The sequence below is a fragment of the Procambarus clarkii genome, chromosome 1 (assembly GCF_040958095.1).
Source record: "Procambarus clarkii isolate CNS0578487 chromosome 1, FALCON_Pclarkii_2.0, whole genome shotgun sequence".
Classification (NCBI taxonomy): Eukaryota; Metazoa; Arthropoda; class Malacostraca; order Decapoda; family Cambaridae; genus Procambarus; species Procambarus clarkii.
In genome coordinates, this window is record NC_091150.1 from 57415424 (window position 1) to 57437358 (window position 21935).

The 21935-nt window shown below is 44.0% G+C and overlaps 1 protein-coding gene across 1 annotated transcript in view; it reads left to right on the top strand.

The window, feature by feature from the left end:
- The window catches only part of LOC123750707 (chorion peroxidase), a 48338-nt gene that overhangs the window by 11729 nt on the left and 14674 nt on the right, over nucleotides 1-21935 (top strand). Inside the window, exons 4-9 of the mRNA XM_069322867.1 lie at nucleotides 1735-1934; nucleotides 11470-11653; nucleotides 12660-12857; nucleotides 17957-18104; nucleotides 20101-20278; nucleotides 21591-21743. Coding sequence (XP_069178968.1) covers nucleotides 1735-1934; nucleotides 11470-11653; nucleotides 12660-12857; nucleotides 17957-18104; nucleotides 20101-20278; nucleotides 21591-21743 — 1061 coding nt within the window. The remainder of the gene's footprint in view (nucleotides 1-1734; nucleotides 1935-11469; nucleotides 11654-12659; nucleotides 12858-17956; nucleotides 18105-20100; nucleotides 20279-21590; nucleotides 21744-21935) is intronic.

The window sequence follows — 21935 nt, forward strand, 5'->3', positions numbered from 1 at the left end:
AAAACTGAGACAGGTCAGATAACGGATAATGACAAAGAGATGAGTAGTATTTTTAATAAATATTTTATATCTGTATTTACTAAAGAGGAACTTAACAATATGCCTTCAGCTGAACAAGTCTATGTGGGTGGGGAGGAGGACAGGTTGATTAGTTTAGCAGTTACCAGGGAGGATGTAATTAAACAAATAGTAAAACATAAACCAAACAAATCCCCAGGGCCGGATGAAGTGTTTGCCAGGGTGCTTAAAGAATGCAAAGAGGAGCTTTCCGAGCCACTGTCTACCATATTTAATAAATCAATAGAGTCAGGCAGAGTGCCAGAGTCATGGAAGGTAGCTAATGTGGTACCAATTTTTAAGAAAGGAGATAGATCACTTGCGTCAACTATCGGCCAATTAGCTTAACGTCTATTGTGGGAAAGTTACTTGAATCGATAACTGCAAATACCATTCATCTTCACCTTGAAAAACATAAAGTAATAAATGAGTCACTACATGGTTTTGCAAATATTCGTTTATGTTTAACAAATTTGCTATCATTTTATTCCAGCATAGTTGAAGCAGTTGATAGTGGTAAGGTTTGTACCTTACGTACGTTGTGTACCTTGAATCCAGGTACATTTATTTTTTTTTTTATATAATACCACATGAAAGACTAGTTAAAAAGATTTCACTCAAAAAATTGCATAGGCCATTAAAATCTGCTTTTCTGAAATCTGGCACTTTAACAGAATTTTCGCCAACAAATTTATTCTAATCAATGCTAAATCTGATTTCTTTATGATCACTGTTCCCTAGCTCACTCATTATTTCGATGTCATTAATTTGTGTCTCACTGTTAGTTAACTCCCTATTCGTTAACTCCCTGTTAGTTAAGTCTAAAATATTAATTTCACTCGTTGATTCCTTAATGTGTTGCTAAAGGAAGCAATCGTCTATTAATTCTAGAAAATCTTCTGCTTCGTTATTCCTTGTTCTGTTAGGCCAGTTTATTCCACTTAAATTAAAGTCACCCCATGACGCAAATCCTGTTTGACCGAGATGCTCTAGCTATTTCATCCCATAGATGCGTTGCTTCCATTCTGTCTATGTTTGTGGGCCTTTATATAACTCCTATTATAAGTTTTTTTTAGCTTTTTCGTTTAACTGTAACCAAATAGTTTATGTGTGTGGCTCAGTTTTGATTCCCTCTTTGAGACTACATTTCAGATTTTCCCTGACAAATATGGCTACTCCCACCCAAATGAATAAGTTTGGGTGGATATAAATATGAACTGCCTTTTATGGGCCAAAAGGCCTTCTGCAGTTACCGTGATTATTATGTTCTTATATGAGAATAATGAGGCCTTTTCTGTAATACAACTCTCGCTTGTCTCATACCGTGTAGCATCAGTGTCAAGTTCTGTTAATATTTATTGTGGAGGTCTTCACACAGTAAATAATTGTATTCAGTATTCTGAGTTAGTGTTTCGGGTCTCCACTTATATATAATTTTGAACGGCTTGTTTTCTCATCTGTTCTTTTTATTTCTAGTTGTTCCGCTTAGTACCCTTATTCTTCTTTTATTGTCCAGTGTTAATTTTGTCTCTTTTGCTTCCTTTTTTTCCTGGATGAACCCTTCCTTTACCTCTTTGCATAATCCATGGTGATGTAATCCATCTTCTCGTGTTCTTTATGTGTTATTATATACTAAGTTGTTCCCGATGATAACAAAGACGTGTCTGGGTTGGCCAGGTAACATGAGCGGGGTGGAGTGCTGCAGCAACCAGGGCCGTAGCTTTGTGGAACCAACATTACTCCACCCATCTTGCCTCCCCATTGATATCCCCGCCAATGACCCATTCTTCGGCGCGAGTGGTCGCCGCTGCATGAACTTCGTCAGGTCTGTGCTCGCCCCCAGAGCCAACCCCTGCACTTTAGGATTCGCTGAACAGGTGAGCCAGGCGGAGTCTCTGGAGTTACTTTATCACTAACATTTACTCCACTAACAATATACAGGATAAGATACCCATGGGGCAAGCGGGAAATGGGTATAGCTAAAGTCTTTGAGAGGAAGCTTCGAAGTCGTAGAAAAAGTGCCGCAGCTTGGCCAAGCTGCAGAATGGAAGACTTGTGATGAGCGAAATCGACATGACTTGCTGGGCGACGAGGCATGGTTCTGTAGGGAGACGCGGTGGTGCAGTGTTATACTTTATTCCTGGTAGAGATTCTCCGCATGCGGTGTCGTCTTTCTTCTTTATTTTTCAGTCTTGATTCGTCGTCTACGACTTCTTTCTTCTTTATTTGACTTCGTGTCTGAATGGTATCACTGGCGTCTTCTTTACCACTGGTAATGAAGGTATATAGTAGCGCTGGTCTATCAGGTCTGGGGGAAGAAGGGTGATAAGGCAGGTTGCCCGAATATCATTTGAAAGAACAGCAACTCGTACTACTTGTCCTGCCAGGAAACTAACGGCGTAGGGCATGCGTCGATTCTCTGGAGATCCCATTGTTCCTTTGTACACTTCTTTCTGTAGTTCCCTTAGTGTCATGGTAAGGAATTCACAGTCATGTATAACTTTTGAAGATGTTCTTCGCTTGGAGATGTGGGTGCGGTGTCGTTGACAACGTCCACAGAGTCCTCATTAGACGATGGGTGATTTTTTCTGAGTCACATCTTTCCTCGGCAACGTTGCAAGAGGAAGGATTCGTCTCGCTCCAAGTGTGAGTTAGGCAACCCGCTGCTTGAGCGCTACGCATGGCTACACCAACGTTCCTGACATCTTTTGGAGTGTGTAGGTCAGGTCCTAGACCTGACCTACACACTCACCCCCAGTGAGTTTTATGGATTTACGTAGTGATTGTCTACAAAACACGGGACTGTCTGTAGGAAGTGAGTCACAATGGCTTAGATGAATTACATCTGTCTGTAGATGAATTACACTAACACTGCAGCCATTGACACTATTGACTGCATCACTACTTTCTTCAATGCCACTGGAACTCCTGTCACGTCTCATATCAAACATGTCAACAGCATCAAATTCTTCCTTGCCTCTGGAGACCACCTTTTTGTCTGCTTTAAGGAACCAGCTTGTAGTAAACTTACCCAAGCTTTTCTGACTCATGTGCTCCCTATTGCGCAAAAAAACTAAATGCTCTGTTTTTGTACGTAATGTTGAAAGCTCTGTTCTTTCTGTACCGGAAAACAACAATCTCTCCCAAGAAATTTCAGACAGGAATGATATTACTTGAACAAATCAACAAGAGCCTCGATGAGGGTTCGAACCTATGCGCTGAGCGTTCCCAGATGCGCCTTAGTCAACTGTACCACGACATGGTCGAAATAATTGCAACCGGGAGTGGTACTTTCCTCATGAGGCTCCCGAGGCTTCTATTGAAGCCTTACCGGGGTGTCACACAATTCCCCCCATGCACTCGGGCTCTGTCAACCAAATAGTTCTACCTCTCACGCCCCTACTTCAATACACACAGAAAATCACAATAACGTGATATATCACATGAACATTTGATATATCACGTTATTGTGATTTTTGTGTGTAATGATATTACTGCTATGGAGGTATACCCAGTGCCTAATACCAAACACCTCAAGATTCAATGCTCCTCCCCTGCAGAAGCCCAATATTCCTCCCCTGCAGAAGCCCAATATTCCTCCCCTGCAGAAGCCCAATATTCCTCCCCTGCAGAAGCCCAATATTCCTCCCCTGCAGAAGCCCAATATTCCTCCCCTGCAGAAGCCCAATGCTCCTTCTCTGCAGAAGCCCAATATTCCTCCCCTGCAGAAGCCCAATATTCCTCCCCTGCAGAAGCCCAATATTCCTCCCATGCAGAAGCCCAATATTCCTCCCCTGCAGAAGCCCAATATTCCTCCCCTGCAGAAGCCCAATGCTCCTTCTCTGCAGAAACCCAATGTTCCTCCCCTGCAGAAGCCCAATATTCCTCCCCTGCAGAAGCCCAATGCTCCTTCCCTGCAGAAGCCCAATATTCCTCCCCTGCAGAAGCCCAATATTCCTCCCCTGCAGAAGCCCAATATTCCTCCCCTGCAGAAGCCCAATATTCCTCCCCTGCAGAAGCCCAATGCTCCTTCCCTGCAGAAGCCCAATATTCCTCCCCTGCAGAAGCCCAATGCTCCTTCCCTGCAGAAGCCCAATATTCCTCCCCTGCAGAAGCCCAATGCTCCTTCCCCTGCAGAAGCCCAATATTCCTCCCCTACAGAAGCCCAATATTCCTCCCCTGCAGAAGCCCAATGCTCCTTCCCTGCAGAAGCCCAATATTCCTCCCCTGCAGACGACCAATGCTCCTTCCCTGCAGAAGCCCAATATTCCTCCCCTGCAGAAGCCCAATGCTCCTTCCCTGCAGAAGCCCAATATTCCTCCCCTGCAGAAGCCCAATATTCCTCCCCTGCAGAAGCCCAATGCTCCTTCCCTGCAGAAGCCCAATATTCCTCCCCTGCAGACGACCAATGCTCCTTCCCTGCAGAAGCTCAATATTGCTCCTCTTCAGAACCTCTTATATTAACGAGTCACCGCCTATATGCAGGCTGCATACCTGATATCTAATGATGATGGGCGGGACTTTGCTGACTATCTTCCCTGTTTTCTCACTCACAGTAGTCTTCCTAATATCCATCCCTCCTCCTACTCTCTAGCTCTCTGCTCCATTCTCACCTACAGTCCACACTCCACAAAATTGGCAGTCTCCGTGGTGTAGTGGTAAGACACTCGCTTGGCGTTCCGCGAGCGCTATGTCATGGGTTCGTATCCTGGCCGGGGAGGATTTACTGGGCGCAATTCCTTAACTGTAGCCTCTGTTTAACGCAACAGTAAAATGTGTACTTGGATGAAAAAACGATTCTTCGCGGCAGGGGATCGTATTCCAGGGACCATAGGATTAAGGACTTGCCCGAAACGCTACGCGTACTAGTGGCTGTACAAGAATGTAACAACTCTTGTATATATCTCAAATCTCAAAAATATCATGACTTCAGCTGCTGAGAATACTGTAGTTTCCCCAGAACCTCCAACCAGCCCAATCCCGACTGATACAGAAAACGGAACCACTGACCATACTGAAGACCCTGAACTATCCCAAAGTAGCCTACCCAAGCCCCAAGTACTACCTACTGCTTTCTCTTCCAACATCGTCACCTCCACTGCCAATCTTACTACAAATACTACAACGTCTGTTACTTCCCTCTCGGCCCCCTTCTCTATTAGACACATAGTGTCAGATTTAATTGAGGCAGATTTTATTGAGACCTATGTGTTATTAATAAATAGCACATATATTACAAACTCACATAAAATCAAATATTTTGGCTACCCCTCTTACCAGTCACCTGATGAAGCACACGAAGGAGTTGCAATACTCATACGATCTTAATATAAACACGAACTCTTACACACACACTCTCTGGCTTCACAAACATTTCCTTGCCATCAACGTCCACACTCACATGGGCCCTCTCATCATCTGCACCACCTACATCAACCCTAACACTGGCATTCCCATGCAAAACATCACTCTCTTCAGCCACACTCACTTGCCTGTTTTTCTCACTTGCCTAACTTGTCCTTCCTTGGCCCCGACTTCTCCACTTCTCTCATACATGCAGGTTCTGGCAGACCTGATCTCATATTCACCAACAGACTCGGCAACAACCTCCAACACTATGTTTCACCAGGTCCCATTACGGGCTCTGATCACATTCCTTTATTTCTCACAATTTCCAACACTCCTATTCTCATCCCCTGCACTACTCATTTCTCATACCATTTGGCAAATTGGGACATGTTCCAACAACACATTGATCTCACTTATGAATTCAGTGACAAACATCACACCAGCACGCCACATACAAGACGCCATCATTCATGCAGCAAACATCTCCATTCCCCAAACAACGCACAAACCACATTTCAATTTCACTCCTTCTATTCGCACTAAACGTCTCTTAGCTTGTTATCACTCCCGATTCTCACACAATGTAATTAGTTCATTGTGTCGGGAACAGAAAGCCAGAGTGTAATCATATACGTTTGGCTTTTATCGAGGTCCTGATGACCTCATCCACTTTAATAACCTTAACTCACGCACTGACGTACAGACTCCCCTGACTTTAGCTGATGTCAAGACAGCTCTCATGGGCACTCGCCGTAGAGCCCCTGGTGCGTCTGGCATTAGACATACCCTCCTTCGACTACCCCCCAACTCCATCATTGCTGCTATCACTAACTTATTCAACGCCTCTCTTACCTCTGGTTATTTTCCTCTCCCCTTCAAATCTGCCACTGATGTTCTCATTCCAAAGCCTGGAAAACCTCACACAGACCCAAAAATTATAGACGTCATCAGTCTTCTAGAGACACTTTGCAAAGTCTTTGAAAGGCTAGTCAACATGAGACTTAGAAGGCACCTAGAAGACAGTGACTTACTCACTAATAAACAATGTGACTTCCGGCCTTACCGGTCCACACATGACGCCTTGTATATGACAAATTACATAAATATCAACCATCAACAAAGACTAAGACTGCACTTATCACTAAAGACGTTGAGAAGGCCTATGACACTGTTTGGCATGACGGCCTCAAATTCAAAATACAATAACTTTAATCTTCCTCTCATCACCACTAAACTACTTTCTAACAACTTAGACAGTAGGACAATGAGTATTAATTTCCTCCGTCAACACTCAGACTACTTCAACTTACATGCCGGTGTTCCCGGAGGCTCTGTTCTTGCCTAGACACTTTACATCCTATACATCAACGACATTCCTGACCCTATTCATTGCACTTCATTAACTTTCTGCTATGCTGATGATGTCTCTCTCACCTTGTCACCAGCTACTCCATAGACACATTATCATGGAAAAAACAAGAGGAACTCGATGTTATAACAGAAGGGGAGTATGACTGGCACATTAAAACCAACTCCAACAAATCTAAAATCACCTACTTTTTCTGTAAACGAGCTGCTCGCCCTGTTCATGTTCAACTTTATTCACGTTCTCTCCTAATCCTACTAACATTTCTGTATCTCTTTCCACCACAGTTTTTGTCCTTATATTTGATCGATAATTACTCTTTCATACACACATTGCACAGAAACATGTAATAGCTCCCCAGCCCATGACAAAATTATACAGGCTTAGATTTAACAAACCTGAAACAAAACTGCACCTCCATAAAACACTTATTAGACCTCTCCTAACATATGCTCTTCTTGCTCTTTCCTTAACCGCACCCACTAATAAATTAAAACTCCAGAAAATTCAAAATAGAGCACATAGATGGATACTCAACATTTGATGGGAAGATTTCAATACTATCGACCGCCTCCATGACGGTACTAGCATTTCTGCTCTCAATGTCCATTGGCAATCTTTACTAGACAAACAGATTGACAGACTCCTCTCTTTATCACGAACAACACACTGATTTTCTCTTACACACTCTTAGACACCTATGAAACACACATGATCTCTTCTCCACTATCCATGATCCTCGTCCTCCAAACTCTGTATTTCGTTAATCTCTAGTTCTCAACACCCAGCATCTACATAAAAATATCCAGCTCTTAACACTCAGCACATACTATCAATAAAAGTTTAGCCATGACGCTTTTGAGTCAATCATTGCGATGATGTGAGTTTTGTGATGTCCCTGTTGATGCCACTGAAACACCCGACTGAGTACTTGCCTCAAGTGCCGCCACATAACGACACGCAGCTGGGTTTAACCCTGGCACTTTTTCTCCTCCTAAAGCTACTTCCTCTCCCCCCCCCCTTTCTTCTTCTTCTTTCCCCACTTTCACGCTCGCCCCTTGGGGTGTCTTATCCTGTGTCTGGTCTTAGTCTTCTGAGTCAGGTGTTGCAGGTGCTATTTGATCAGTGGTTGGAGGCGCAGGTGCTGGAGCCTTACAAGTAGAAACTATGGTAGCAGGATCAGATGCAGGAACAGTTGCAGAAGCAGAGGCTGCAGGATCACTTGCACGATCGTAAGCAGTGGGCTGGGTGGTTGGAGAAGCAGTCAGCGGGTGCATCTTCTAGGACATTGATGTTTGATGCAGGAACATGGGATGCAGGAGTACCCGCCGTTGGATGTGCAGTAAGCAGGTAATCAGAAACAATGAGGGTTGTGAAACCATTTGCAGCAACAAGTATGTTAAGTGCAGCTATGCAGTCTGTTGTTTGATTCATCCATCCTGTCAGCTAGATGAAGTAGGGCAGGAACTGCGCTGGTATTGGTTTCTGGTCTGTGGAGGTGGCGAAGGCTGGGTCGGCGATTGGCTGCTTTGGTGGGAGCAACTCTCCCATTGACTGGACTGCTATGCGGTTGCTCTGCTGGACGCGAGCTCTGGGAATGCTTGGGCTGGAATATTGAAGGATGATGTTGGGCGACGAGTAGCTGAGGCTTTTCTGGCCTCAAACATCTTCTGAATTTCAGCTTGAAGTGTGGTGCACTCAGATGCAGTGTGGTCTCCATCACACAGTAAACAGTGTTGGTAGTCTGCCTGGCAGTCCACGAAGGGGTGGTCTCCAGTACAGATACTGCATTTTGCGACTTGAAGAGTGCACGTCTTGGTTAAGTGGGTATATTGGTAGTACTTGTAGCACTGGCGTAGGGCAAAGTATCGTTTCTTAGTGATTTGATGTGGTGTACAGGCGACTCCAAGGCACCTGAAGCTGTTTGCAGCCGCATTGATAACCTTCTCCAGAGATTTGAAGGTGATCTTGATGGTGGAACTTTGATTGTCATTCAGCCACATGAACTTCACTGTGACTGCTGTCAGTATCGGGTTCTGTTGGTTGATGCTGGCAAAGCCATCAGGAACAAGCTTGCCGGAGATGATTGCGCAAACTCGACAGACGAACACTGTTCTTGCAGCCAGGCACTGCAGTGGCAGAGTAAGTATCATGTTTGCTGCTTCTAACACAGCCAGTGTGGTAGGGGTGAACAACTCCTTCAGAGCCTCCGCATTGATCAACAGGATTTGGGGCCCAGCACGTCATCAACGACGTAGACAAGTGCTACTTCGATAGTTCCAGTCAGTATGTCCAGGATCTCAGACCTGGTGATGGTATGGGTTCCTCGAAACCGTAACTTTATTCGATGAATCATAGTATTTGGTGGCGGGCACCACGAGCGAAGGCAGTCCACTCAACGGGCCATGGAGCCGATGACAGTATGCTCCCTCACTCTTTGTGGAGCTCGTCTGTTTACTCGAAACGCCATCTACACTATCATTGTTGCCACTTAAATACTATTGTATGGGATGAAACAGAATTCTGCACACACATTTAGAGAACATTAACCTTTATAGTGCTCGAATATGCAATTTTTTCCAATGTGATTTCTGAACTATTTTTTACTGCATATTTTTGCTTAGAATATTGAACATAACAGAGAATATTCGGTAATTATTGGCAGATCAACTTATCCTCTTACAAAGAACGTCGCATTTCGATCGTATGCATTACATAACGCCAAAAATTATCGTACTAGAAAATGGAAGCGGCTCGCGAAAGTAACGAACTGTTCCGTTTTCTGTATTGGGTCCTCTGGTAGGCTGGAAGAGGACCCTTTAATTTGGCCATTTTCTTGAGGTTTGAAATTGAAATTGAAATTGAAATAAGTTTATTGAGGTAAAATACACACAAAGGGATGAGGTAGCTCAAGCTATTCTCACCCCATTCAGTACAACGTGTTAATATATACATAGACACACATCACAAATAAACATATTTTTTCTTGAGGTTTGGAAACCTTATGATGACGGGCTGAATTACATGCATTATTGGGCCAGTTAATAAACTCCATTCCCGAAATCTTCCATTGTCTGTCTGCAAGTTATATTTTATAAACATTGTATATCAATTTTACAGTATTTTGAATTAAATTTGTTGTCATGTACAATTGTTATTACAGTATTATTTTCAGCCATATCCCATTTACTTATACAATTAAAAAAAATTGTGAAGACATATTTAATTCAGACGTTGAGTCACAATAACGTGGCTGAGGATATGATAACCAAACCCGGCATCAGAAAACGGAGAGAGGACAGCGTTTCGGTCCATCCTGGACCATTATCAAGCCGGTTCTTAATGTTACATACAAACCTTTGTATGTATACGTCACATGTGTCTACCGGTCCTATAGTGAACATTTCGTGTTCACTCTATAAGACTCATACAAGGCATTTTAATGAATGAACGAATACACAGTGTAGAGGCAAGCGGGAGATGTTGGACTCTAGGCAGGTGGATGATTGCAATATACACTTACAAATAACTTCATCTTTGTCGGATTTAGACTTGGCAAGGCCCTAACACATATAAAGGACGGAACCCTATTGTTAAAACATAACAATAGAATTACATTTAGAATTACATGAATTACATTTAAAGCCATTATAATACTACACAATAAAGTCTGTTACACAAGCTATTTTAAAAACTACACTACACACACAAAGCCACATCAAATTTTATAAGCAATATATATAGTAGTAGGCATCCTTCAGTCTCGGGAGACTATGGAGTTGTGCCCTGGTTGTCAATCCTGGTGCAGCGTCTGGTGTGTCTGATGAGGCCAATCCGAGAGTGGCAGTCCATCCCACAGCGAGCACAAACGAAGTCCGATTCTGGTCTGTCTTCCCGGCTACCAGCCTTCCTTCTCTGTCTCTTTGCCTCCGATTCCTTGGCAAGTGACTCCTCGAACTTGGAGAGACCTCTTTGAACAGACTGCCTCCAGGCTGAACGGTCTGCAGCCAGTGTCTCCCATATAGCAAGATCGACGTCCATGGCTTTCAGAGCAAAGCCTGAAAAGCCATATATATATATATATATATATATATATATATATATATATATATATATATATATATATATATATATATATATATATATATATATATATATATATATATATGTCGTACCTAGTAGCCAGAACGCACTTCTCAGCCTACTATGCAAGGCCCGATTTGCCTAATAAGCCAAGTTTTCCTGAATTAATATATTTTCTCTAATTTTTTTCATTTGTAATGATAAAGCTACTCATTTCATTATGTATGAGGTCAATTCTTTTTTATTGGAGTTAAAATTAACGTAGATATATGACCGAACCTAACCAACCCTACCTAACCTAACCTAACCTATCTTTATAGGTTAGGTTAGGTTAGGTAGCCGAAAAAGTTAGGTTAGGTTAGGTAGTCGAAAAACAATTAATTCATGAAAACTTGGCTTATTAGGCAAATCGGGCCTTGCATAGTAGGCTGAGAAGTGCGTTCTGGCTACTAGGTACGACATATACATATATATAGGGGGAGATTCGTATGGATTTCGAGGCCCTAATTAAGCTGTTGTTTATTTAAGCTTATGGCCAAATCCAGCACTATTCCCACCACTCAATATTTACACAGCCTCGTTATTAACAATTCGAGTGCTTCTCTGTCTGGCAGATGAACCAGATCACACACTACTTGGATGGGTCGAACATCTATGGGTCGAGTGACGAAGAGGAACAAGAACTGCGAGCGTTCCGAGGCGGCCTCCTGCGGGTGCAGGAGAGAAACCTCCTTCCACCTGACAATGATGCTATGGAGTGCGAGTCCCTCAGGGAAGGACTTCCTTGCTTCAAGGCTGGTAAGTATGTCTTTCCACCCTTACGGTGCTTAATGGTCATCCAGTTGTACTGTAAAACATTCTTCATGCAGAGGTATTAGGTTGTCCTATGCCTCTGTAACTCTAATTACCTCCTGCTGCCTACCCGTCTATTAAATCCTGATGTTGATATTATGACCTAACATTCGCAGAAATATTTATCGCTTACTTCTATATTTCTTTTCTAATGACTGCAACATCTGTATTTATCACAATATGTTATTGTAAATCAAATGAATTTAAACAATGAGAATCAGGGATAAGAGATACCTGGAATGGGTATGAGATAGGGAATGGGGATAAGACATTTCTTGCACACTCTCAGGTGCAAGGAAAAATGGGGTATTTTTAAAAGGAAGAGTTTATATAAAACTCTTCCTTTTAAAAATATATATGTTGTTGAATATGACCGAAAGGTAAGATTAATAATTCTAACACGAATTTTCTCAATATTTCTTATGTTTTTCTTCACTGTCGGTGGTAATGGAAATATCAATTCTCCAAAATTCATTTTTATCTATGGTCTGAAGCCTGAACGCGTTTCGTAATGGCTTATTACATTTTCAAAGTCTTTGTAAATGTAATAATCCATTTTTAAATCAAGTAATAAGGGCTGGGTGATCCTTTGGCATATTGCATTTTAGAAAATTGCAATTGTAAAATTTTGGTCACCAAATAGGAGGAAGGATATTAACCAGCTGGAGGGTGTCAATCTCCATCGAAGATGACACCTAAACTAACGCTCACTTACCTAGATTCATTGCCGTGAGAATGCTGTCAGTCATTTAATTTCTAACAAAATGTGGTAAAACCATATTTCCCATGAGAAGGACCTCGCTTTTTGCAAGGTCGGTGTTCGATCTCCGATTGTCGAAGTGGTTTGTTAGTGTTCATTCTCTCCAGCATCAACTAACTTCAGAGTGCTCTATAGTCAAACTACCTAGACGCTTTCCCCTGATAATTATCTTGCCTGTTTTCACCCCGACAGGAGACAGCCGCCTGAACGAGCAATTGAACCTGGCCGTCATCCACACAGTGTGGGTGAGGTTCCACAACCGCGTCGCCCGGGAACTGGCCCGTCTCAACCCACACTGGTCAGACGAGATCAACTACCAGGAGACCAGGAGAGTGGTAGTGGCCATGTATCAACACATCGTCTACAACGAGTGGCTCCCTCTTGTCATTGGTAACCACGAGTTGCTTTTATCTTGGTCCGCTGCTATTTGTGCAAACAGTACCTATTTTGTAGTTATTGTAGATTATTAGTAGAAACAGTTGAAGCTGACCAATAACAGAAACTGTAGCTAGGTTGTAATTGTTATAGATGAAAACAATATATTGTTTCCAAGGATAACACGCATTCAAATCTTAGTGTTACAAGGTTATAAGCGCTGACAGTTCACACAACATAGTAAACCAAGAGGAAGACTTTGCTTCGGTTACATCTGGGGACGTCTCCCAGAGTGTCAGGCCGTCAGCAGTTTTCGAGAGGACACTTGTATCTGACCTACCCTTGGCTACTCTAGATTTGAGCATTTGCTGTCACCTGAACTGCCATAGCATTGTGTCCACCGCTCATTTGACGGGTGCAGGAGGTGACCTACAAATGGCTTGACTGTACTTTACAAGTAGACTCCTGCCTGCACCGTCCATTCCTCACTTGGACTGGACGGTAGAAGGGCGGTCTCGCTCCATACAGGTCAACGTTCAATTCCCAACCGTCCAAGTGGTTGGGTGTCATTCCTTCCCCCATCTGTTCCCAAATCCTTATCCTGTTCCTTCCTAGTGCTATATAGTCGTAATGATTTGGCGCTTTTCCCTGATAGTTCTCTTCCCCCAGCACCAACTGGTATAGGTTTGCTCTCCAAGTATTAGAGTTCCGTAGCTGTGGTGATCGAGGTTCCAGCAATAACCGCGGGACCAGACCAATCGCCGCAGCATCTCCAGGACTGTGGATTGGCCAGTCGGCATTTCAACTGCAGGTCCGCCGACAGCAGCATCGATCCAAGCCACTTTATATATTTGAATCAGATGACTGAGGTGAGGTAAGGGACGCCGAAGGAGTATCATGCAGCAGGTACAACCAGCACTGATCGACTTGCTGCATCTGTCGATCGAGCCTCCCTTACTCTGGCTTGAACATGTGGCCAAGTACTAGGTGGTGGACTAGTTTCAGGATCTGACAGCGTTTTGGTATAAATATGGGTGTAAGGGGTGTCGGGAAGGTGTAGTACTCTGATGGAAAACAGTCGATCCTCCGGATGGTTGGCCTGCTTCGGTCCCCACCTGCACTCAACTTTCATCTGTGGCTCCTGTAGCTGTCTGCATGCGGCCACACCTCGGTTAACTGCTTCGACTGGCGGACAAAACTAGGTGAGGGTAGTCGACGGTTTGTGACTCTCGGTGAGTGAGGGCTTGTGTACCAATACATGTGCAGACTGGACCCAGAGGAAGAGGAAACCACCAAAGTGGTTCAATAGGCATGAAAGTGGGCACAGCAAAGCGTTGTGGAGCGCAACTAGGGAGCAGTGAGACACTTAGGACACTACTGGCCATTCACTGCATCCTAATCTATTTCATGCACTAGTTGTCTTGCTGCTGGACCCAGATAGGACAGGACGAGAGAGTGAGGCTGACGATTTGCGCAACTCTTCCTCACTTTAATCCAAGTCAAACGCAAGTCATGACTTCAACCCATATCGCGCAACCTCAAGTCCTGTGGCGATGGGCGAGTGGAGAAGCAGCAGGTGAGGATACACTGGAAGTTGTAGTCACAGACCTGCACACAGGCAGCACAGGAATTGGACTGAAGCTGCAGCAGAATTCGGCAGCCCCTCTGGGTGTCTGAGCAGCCCTCTTTAGGACACACTCTGCTCATCTTCACGGGGGAAAGTGGTAAAAAAGGTGCTTTAAACATAGCCTGCTCCAGTTCACCCTGGCTAGCAACCAGCATGGTTGCTAGCCAAGGTGAGAGTTGTTGAACAAATACAAAGAAAAATAATGAGGGTGCTCCATCTCGGCCCCTGAACCTTCGAACTCTGCTGGATAACATCAAGACACATAGACCTGAAAAGCAAACTTGCATTGGTCGCAAAAGAACTAGAGCGATAAAATGTGTGGACATAGGAACACTCAGTGAGACACTCTTGGCAGACAAAGGTCAGCTTACAGAGCGTGGTGGTGGGTACACCTTTTTCTGGAATGGTCGCAGTAGCGCCGAACAGCAAGAAGTTGGCATAGGATTTGCCATTAGAGCCCACCTCGCCCAAAAACTTACCAAGCTCTCAGAGGGCATCAATCATGCTCCAGGTCATGCTTGGAAGCAAAAGGAGTGCAACGTTGATAAGTGCATACGCCCCAACCAAGACCAACCCAGAAGACATCAAGGAAAATTTAATAAAAAACTCGACAACCTTGTAGCAGTCCCAAAGTCAGTAAAGCTTATCATCCTCGAAGTGGACTGTTCAAACTCAGTGCATGTAGGCTGTTATAAAGGTGAAGGAACCTGTCATAAGAGACTTCCTGTTCGCTGAAGACAGCGCCCTCAACACCAGTGCACAATGCCAGCACAGTGCAAATGATGCAGCACGATATGGACTGCTTCTCACAAGCCTGCGACAACTTTGGTTTAATCATTAGCACCCAAAAGACCGTAGTCATGTACCAACCCGAGGCCTGAATACCCTACCAGGAACCGCACATGTCAAAAGGCAGAACCTGCAGGCAGTTGACAACGTCACCTATCTTGGCACCATACTCTGAACTTCTAAAGAGCGGTGAACATAGACGCAGAAGTCAACAACAGGATCACCAAGGCCAGCGCTGCCTTTGGAAGATTCCGCGAGAATGTCTGGGAGTGGGGGGAGGAGCCCTCAGCCTTACCACCAAACTGAAGGTCTACCGTGCATTGGTACTCACCACCCTTCTCTACTGGCCCTGGACTGTCTACAGCAGACATGTAACGTATCGGAATAGAGAAAGAAAGATGAAATGCACAGAGTGAGGAGCGAGTGAGGTGGAAGGGAGAAGTGAGTAGCGGGAATGAGAAGAGTGACGAAAAGTAGTCAGGTGAAAGAGAAAGTTTAGAAAGATAGTTCCCTCTACTTTCAAATGTCAAAGTTAATTCAGAATTTTAGTCACCACACAAGAAATTGAGAGCAACACAGCAGACTGCCCCTGAAAAATCTCACATGTAATTTGAGAAATGCCATACTTCACCTTACAATTCAAGCCACCAAAGTCTGAGTATAAGATAGTTAGAGAGGAGGCGGGGGGGGGGGGGGGGAGGGGCGGGATGGTGGTACGGCTGACAGTCAGAGTCCCCACCGGTACGGGCTATCACCAGGCCGGTGTATAGATAGATATATAGATAGAGATAGCCTCTGGCTATCTTCCTACCACACCTAGACAGCGGCTTGTTCAATGAAAGAACAAAGCAAAATGTCTGCAATTATCAGCTTAGAGGAAGGCGAGGTCGTTGACCTGACCTCACCTCGCTAGACACATGAACATTAAGTCTCAAAAGGTGTAGCTTTTGAAATGGTTAGTAGACAATGGCACCAACAACTTGGCGCCACCCAACATCTTGTGTGAACTGACTTTACTTGTATGTGAAATATTAAATACTACCCTTTATGGTGTTACACACACACACCAAACATCACCATCTCTTTCACTTGAGCAGCTCTGCAGTCTCCTCTGCATTAGGTGGCAGGACAAAATCCCGGACACAGATGTCCCGAGCCGGCATTCCCAGCGTCGACACCCACCTACGTCCTGGAAGGGGCCGGCATTCCCAGCGTCTACACCCTCCTACAAAAAACTCAATCCAGAAAGGCAGGCCCTGTTGTCAGAATGTCTGACAGCCGGTTGCCTAAACGGGTGCTGTATGGAGAATTATGCTAGTGCATGCGTTCAGTTGGGGGGCAGAAGAATTGATTCAAGACTGCTTGAAGGTGACCCTCAATGACCTGTACGTCACCCCCAGCACTTGGGAGTCGCTCGCTCAAGACCGTCCAACTTGATACAGCAAAGTCACCACGGAGGCCTGTGGCAGCAGAGAAAAGACGGTCTGGAAGGCCCAAAGGAAACACACCATGTGCAAAGCTAGGGCAACCTCCACCTTTACACCACCACACGTATGTCCTATGTGTGGCTAGCTTCTGAGCTCAGATTTGTCCCATTATCTATCTTCTGACACACAGCTACTGATCTTTAACCTAATATTGAAGTCATGGTCATCTTCGACTCCGAAGACTTCTCAACTTGTCCTCTTACAAATTATGTCTGAATTTGGCCGTTTACCTATATGGCCGAAAATGGATGTAATTTGAAAATGAAAAAAAATGAAAATAAATTTAGGATTTTTTTCCAAAACAGTAAGTTAAGGGTCCTCTGGTAGGTTAGGTGGGCAGGAAATTCTCATAAAGTTTCCAGACGTGATGAAAAACGTTAATTGAAAGTTTCCTTTTTAACCTTACCGAGTAAGCCAAAAGACTCAAACAGAAAACGGGACAGTACATCACTTTTATGAGCCGATTTTATTTCAAATTACGTCCATTTTTGGCCATAGAGCGCATACGAGCGAAAAGCGACGTTATTTTTAAGAGGACAGGTTGCATCATCTTGTATAAATTCCTGCTGTTGGTGTTATGAAACCCGTCCTTAAGTCGGGACCCATAGGAAAAGATTCTGCCTCCGTCACCGACTGGTACCACAAAGTACTTATACTCGTCCCCCTGGGCCCTACTTGTCTCCTGGTCCATAGTATCAAGAGCTACAGGGTTGACACGAAATGTTCTGCCGGTGCCGCTAACCATGTTTTTCGAGCTCCATCCACTTCTATGGTGAAGGTGCTTTCCGGGATTTACCTTGAGGCCTATGCTTGCCAATGTGCCACAGATGCTGTCCCTTCGTGTCTGTGCCTCCAGGGACCTCTGCCGTCACCACCAATTCATCAGCAAGTGGGAGTGTTGACATCCTGTCCTCGCCCACTCGGACTCCATGCTCCAGCTTCATTGCCTCGGTGACTGTCTCGTCAGTGACCCGATTGAAAAGGAAGAGGGAGAAAGCCTTAGTAGTTGCCTAATAGCACCTGATAACCACTTATAATATTATAAGTAGTTGCAGTAGTAATTGACTATCAATGGTAGTTGGCTCGTAGCCAAAGCAGAAATAGTAGAAGAAACCTAGCATACGTGCGAGTACCCAATAAATACCAACGCAAAATGATCACAAAAAAATTATTAGAGTAACTTTTAAAATGACTTGGACGTATCCTTGCAGGCAAGGACTACATGGCCGAGAATGGACTACTGCCGCGGCGGGAGGGCTACTCCAGGGACTACGACAGCGGCCTTAACGCAGCCATAATGAACGAGTTTGCAACTGTTGCCTTCCGTTTTGGCCACACCCTCGTCCAGGGCATGATTCAGTAAGTGACCAATAAGATCATTTTCCCAGCGGGCGAAAATCTTTGGAAAAGTCTATTCCCACAACCAGTTGTGATAGATCAGCAGGCCTGTCTAATAGCAGTCATTTTCTTAAATGACAGTTGTCAATATATGTCTATATTAATTCTAAGTCAAATTTAACTGAGCTATGCATTTTTTTCAGAGTATAAGGCGTAAAATGTTAAGTATGTTATTGGACAGTGGGAGATTTCCTTCTTGCACCTAATATCAGACTTTTTCCTGCATCAGTAACTAATAGCAGACTTTCTCTTGTATCAGTGACCAATAGCAGACTTTCTCTTGCATCAGTGACCAATAGCAGACTTTCTCTTGCATCAGTGACCAATAGCAGACTTTCTCTTGCATCAGTGACCAATAGCAGACTTTCTCTTGCATCAGTGACCAATAGCAGACTTTCTCTTGCATCAGTGACCAATAGCAGACTTTCTCTTGCATCAGTGACCAATAGCAGACTTTCTCTTGCATCAGTGACCAATAGCAGACTTTCTCTTGCATCAGTGACCAATAGCAGACTTTCTCTTGCATCAGTGACCAATAGCAGACTTTCTCTTGCATCAGTGACCAATAGCAGACTTTCTCTTGCATCAGTGACCAATAGCAGACTTTCTCTTGCATCAGTGACCAATAGCAGACTTTCTCTTGCATCAGTGACCAATAGCAGACTTTATCTTGCATCAGTGACCAATAGCAGACTTTCTCTTGCATCAGTGACCAATAGCAGACTTTCTCTTGCATCAGTGACCAATAGCAGACTTTCTCTTGCATCAGTGACCAATAGCAGACTTTATCTTGCATCAGTGACCAATAGCAGACTTTATCTTGCATCAGTGACCAATAGCAGACTTTATCTTAAATCGCTTATGCTTTGTTCGTGTCTTCAGATTCCTGTCTGTGTGTTTTGTTGTTTACTAAAGGGTTGATTATTACAACTGTCATTATAAATAATAAAAATGCCATTAGCTGTTAGTCCCTACAATGCAGTCTGTATATACATTTTTAATATCTTTTGAAAAGTAAAAAAAAAAATTATTTTTATAAAGAGTGCATACTCTTCCCCTTATCTTGATTTTCTTCGTGGATTTCCTGCTATCTCCAAGGAAATATTGCATTTGAGATAACTTCCATGATTTATGTTTCCACAAGGACTGTCTTTTATTTCATCTACTTTGTTTGTGGTGCCACTCGTATTGGGATACCAAATCTTGAAGTTCATTCTTAACATTATTTTCAGTAAATCCTCAGAGCATTCAGGTGTACCTGTTCCCACTAGAGTGGGTAGAATGTGGGAGCTGGATGCAGAACTGTGCCCAATTAAGAGTTGTGAAGTGTAGAAAGATTGTGGGCTATGGAGAGGGATGAGAGGAAGAGGGGGACTCTGGGGTACGGAGATATTGTGACGAATGTTGTGATTGAAAGGTAGAAAGGCGCTGATAGGTGAAGATGGGCTGAGAGGCACAGAAGGAGAAAGGGCTAGAGGAGTTGAGACAGATAAGTTGGGAGGTAAAGCAGGATGTAGAGATAAAGAAGGGGGGAAAGGAAGAGAAGAGAGAGAGAGAGAGAGAGAGAGAGAGAGAGAGAGAGAGAGAGAGAGAGAGAGAGAGAGAGAGAGAGAGAGAGAGAGAGAGAGAGAGAGAGAGAGGATAAGGATGGAATGAAGAGGTAGAGAAGGGTATACAAAAAGAAAAGGGTTGAGAGATAGGGAGTGGTAGAGAAAGAGCTGTCGAGAGACAGGTTGAGACGGAGGGAGTCAGAGAGGAATTTAGAGGGAGAGAAACAGAAGAATTTGACGCTGAAACTTGGGTTCCGTGACATATAACAAAATAAGTTCAGGGTTTGTTTGGCATATAAGGCTGAGAACGACTGACGTATAGTGAATATTACCGTAAGAGTGCCGTATAAAGGGAAACCTTTATGGTGGAGTTGTCCTTAATGTGGGCGTCTGTCTTTCCCCGACAGGTTGGTGGGCAAGAAGGGTAGGCTAGGAGATACCCTCATTATACACGAGTTCTTCAACAACCCTCGCCCCATATACAGGCCTGGGGGTATGGACGAGCTCCTCAGGGGCCTGGCCACACAACCCATCCAGCAGTTCGACAACTTTGTTACTTCTTCACTCACTAACAGGCTCTTCCAGGTGAGTTGTTCCCTGGAACAAGGCCAGGAGCCCCTCACTTCACCGTAGTAGTTGTTAGGTAAGTAAACGGGTTTTTGGTCTCCACTGACATGCCCTATATCTCCGCTCCCTGGTATCTGTGTTTTAACCCACTTTGACTATAGTCTGACGTTATAATTACATTGCATATAATCTGAACGAGAGACCTTTAACTATCCTGTTCGGAAAGAAAGGAAAGATTAGATCGATTTTTATTATCAAGGAGAAAATAAATTTCTGTAGATCTTGGGGACGGATTATGGATCACAGGAGTGAGTCATGTCAATTATAGGAACTTCGATAAAGTCACCAAAAACAGATGAGTCAAGCTGGAAGGTTAATTCTCAGATTACAGCTGTATTCTGTAATGTAAACTCCCAACTCTCCAATTTCAGTGACGTCATGGCACGTGACGTTAAATAGTAAACCTCACACAAAAATCATTGAGGTGCTACATTCCTTTATGAGATGCTTCAGATGTTGATTACTTTCACCACAGTCTCGAATATAAGAATAATAAAAATATACTTCCAATGTAGCTTCGTTTCCCAAAAAGAACCCCTCAAGGCGTCCAAGCAGCTTAATCTAGCCAACAAGAGCCCCACAAGACGTCCACACAGCTTGACCTTGCCAACAAGAGCGTCAAAAGACGTCCAAGCAGCTAGTTGTAGTCAACAAGAGCCCCGCAAAACGTCCAGGTAGATTGGTGTAGCCAACAAGAGCGCCACAAGACGTCCAAGCAGCTTGGCGTAGTCAACAAGAGCGCCACAAGACGTCCAAGCAGCTTGGCGTAGTCAACAAGAGCCCCACAGAGTGTTTAAGGACATACACCACAAGATATCTCAGTCATCAAGGACTTATTAGGGACTCAACACTTGTCAGGTTGTCAGAATTAAATAAAAAACTAAATTATAAATAGTTTTTGAAAATGTAAATACGTATTTTCTATTATATTACAGGAAATGGTACAATTCTGGTTAAATAAATGGTAACAGCAACAAGTTCACAGGACAGTGTAAGACAGACAATAAATGCTTTTTCACCCATAAACCCATGGAACCTCTTACCCGCCGAGGCGTAAATGTTAAGACATTACTCTAGTTAAAAATCATGACAGAAAAATCCCTCAGGAACAATGGGAAACATTGTGCAGATTAAGGCCACAAGAGAGACAGGTACTCTCTGGCAAGCCGAGGTAAATATATGGTTGCATTAACATGTGTACAAGTAAGAATTATATTGTTGTGCAACACGGCACGTGAACATGTTTCAGCAGCAGTTGATGGTGTTTCAGACTCCATCGGTGCCCTTCGGGTTGGACCTCGTGGCCCTCAACACCCAGCGAGCCAGAGACCACGGCGTGGCCCCTTACAACGATCTACGAGCCGCATGCGGACTTCCTAAGGCCAAACAATTTGAAGACCTACTCGATGTTATTGGACCGGAGGTAAGGCTACCCACTGAATGAGACGCACATTTCTAGAGAAATAATTATAAAGACCGGGTCCACTCATAGCACCATACAACGAATGTCGTGGTGCTGTCCACACCACACACTATCTAAACCTAAGAGTTATGGTGTCACCGTCTTTCAAATCAGCACTCACACACACTACAGTCACTACCACCACCTACACAA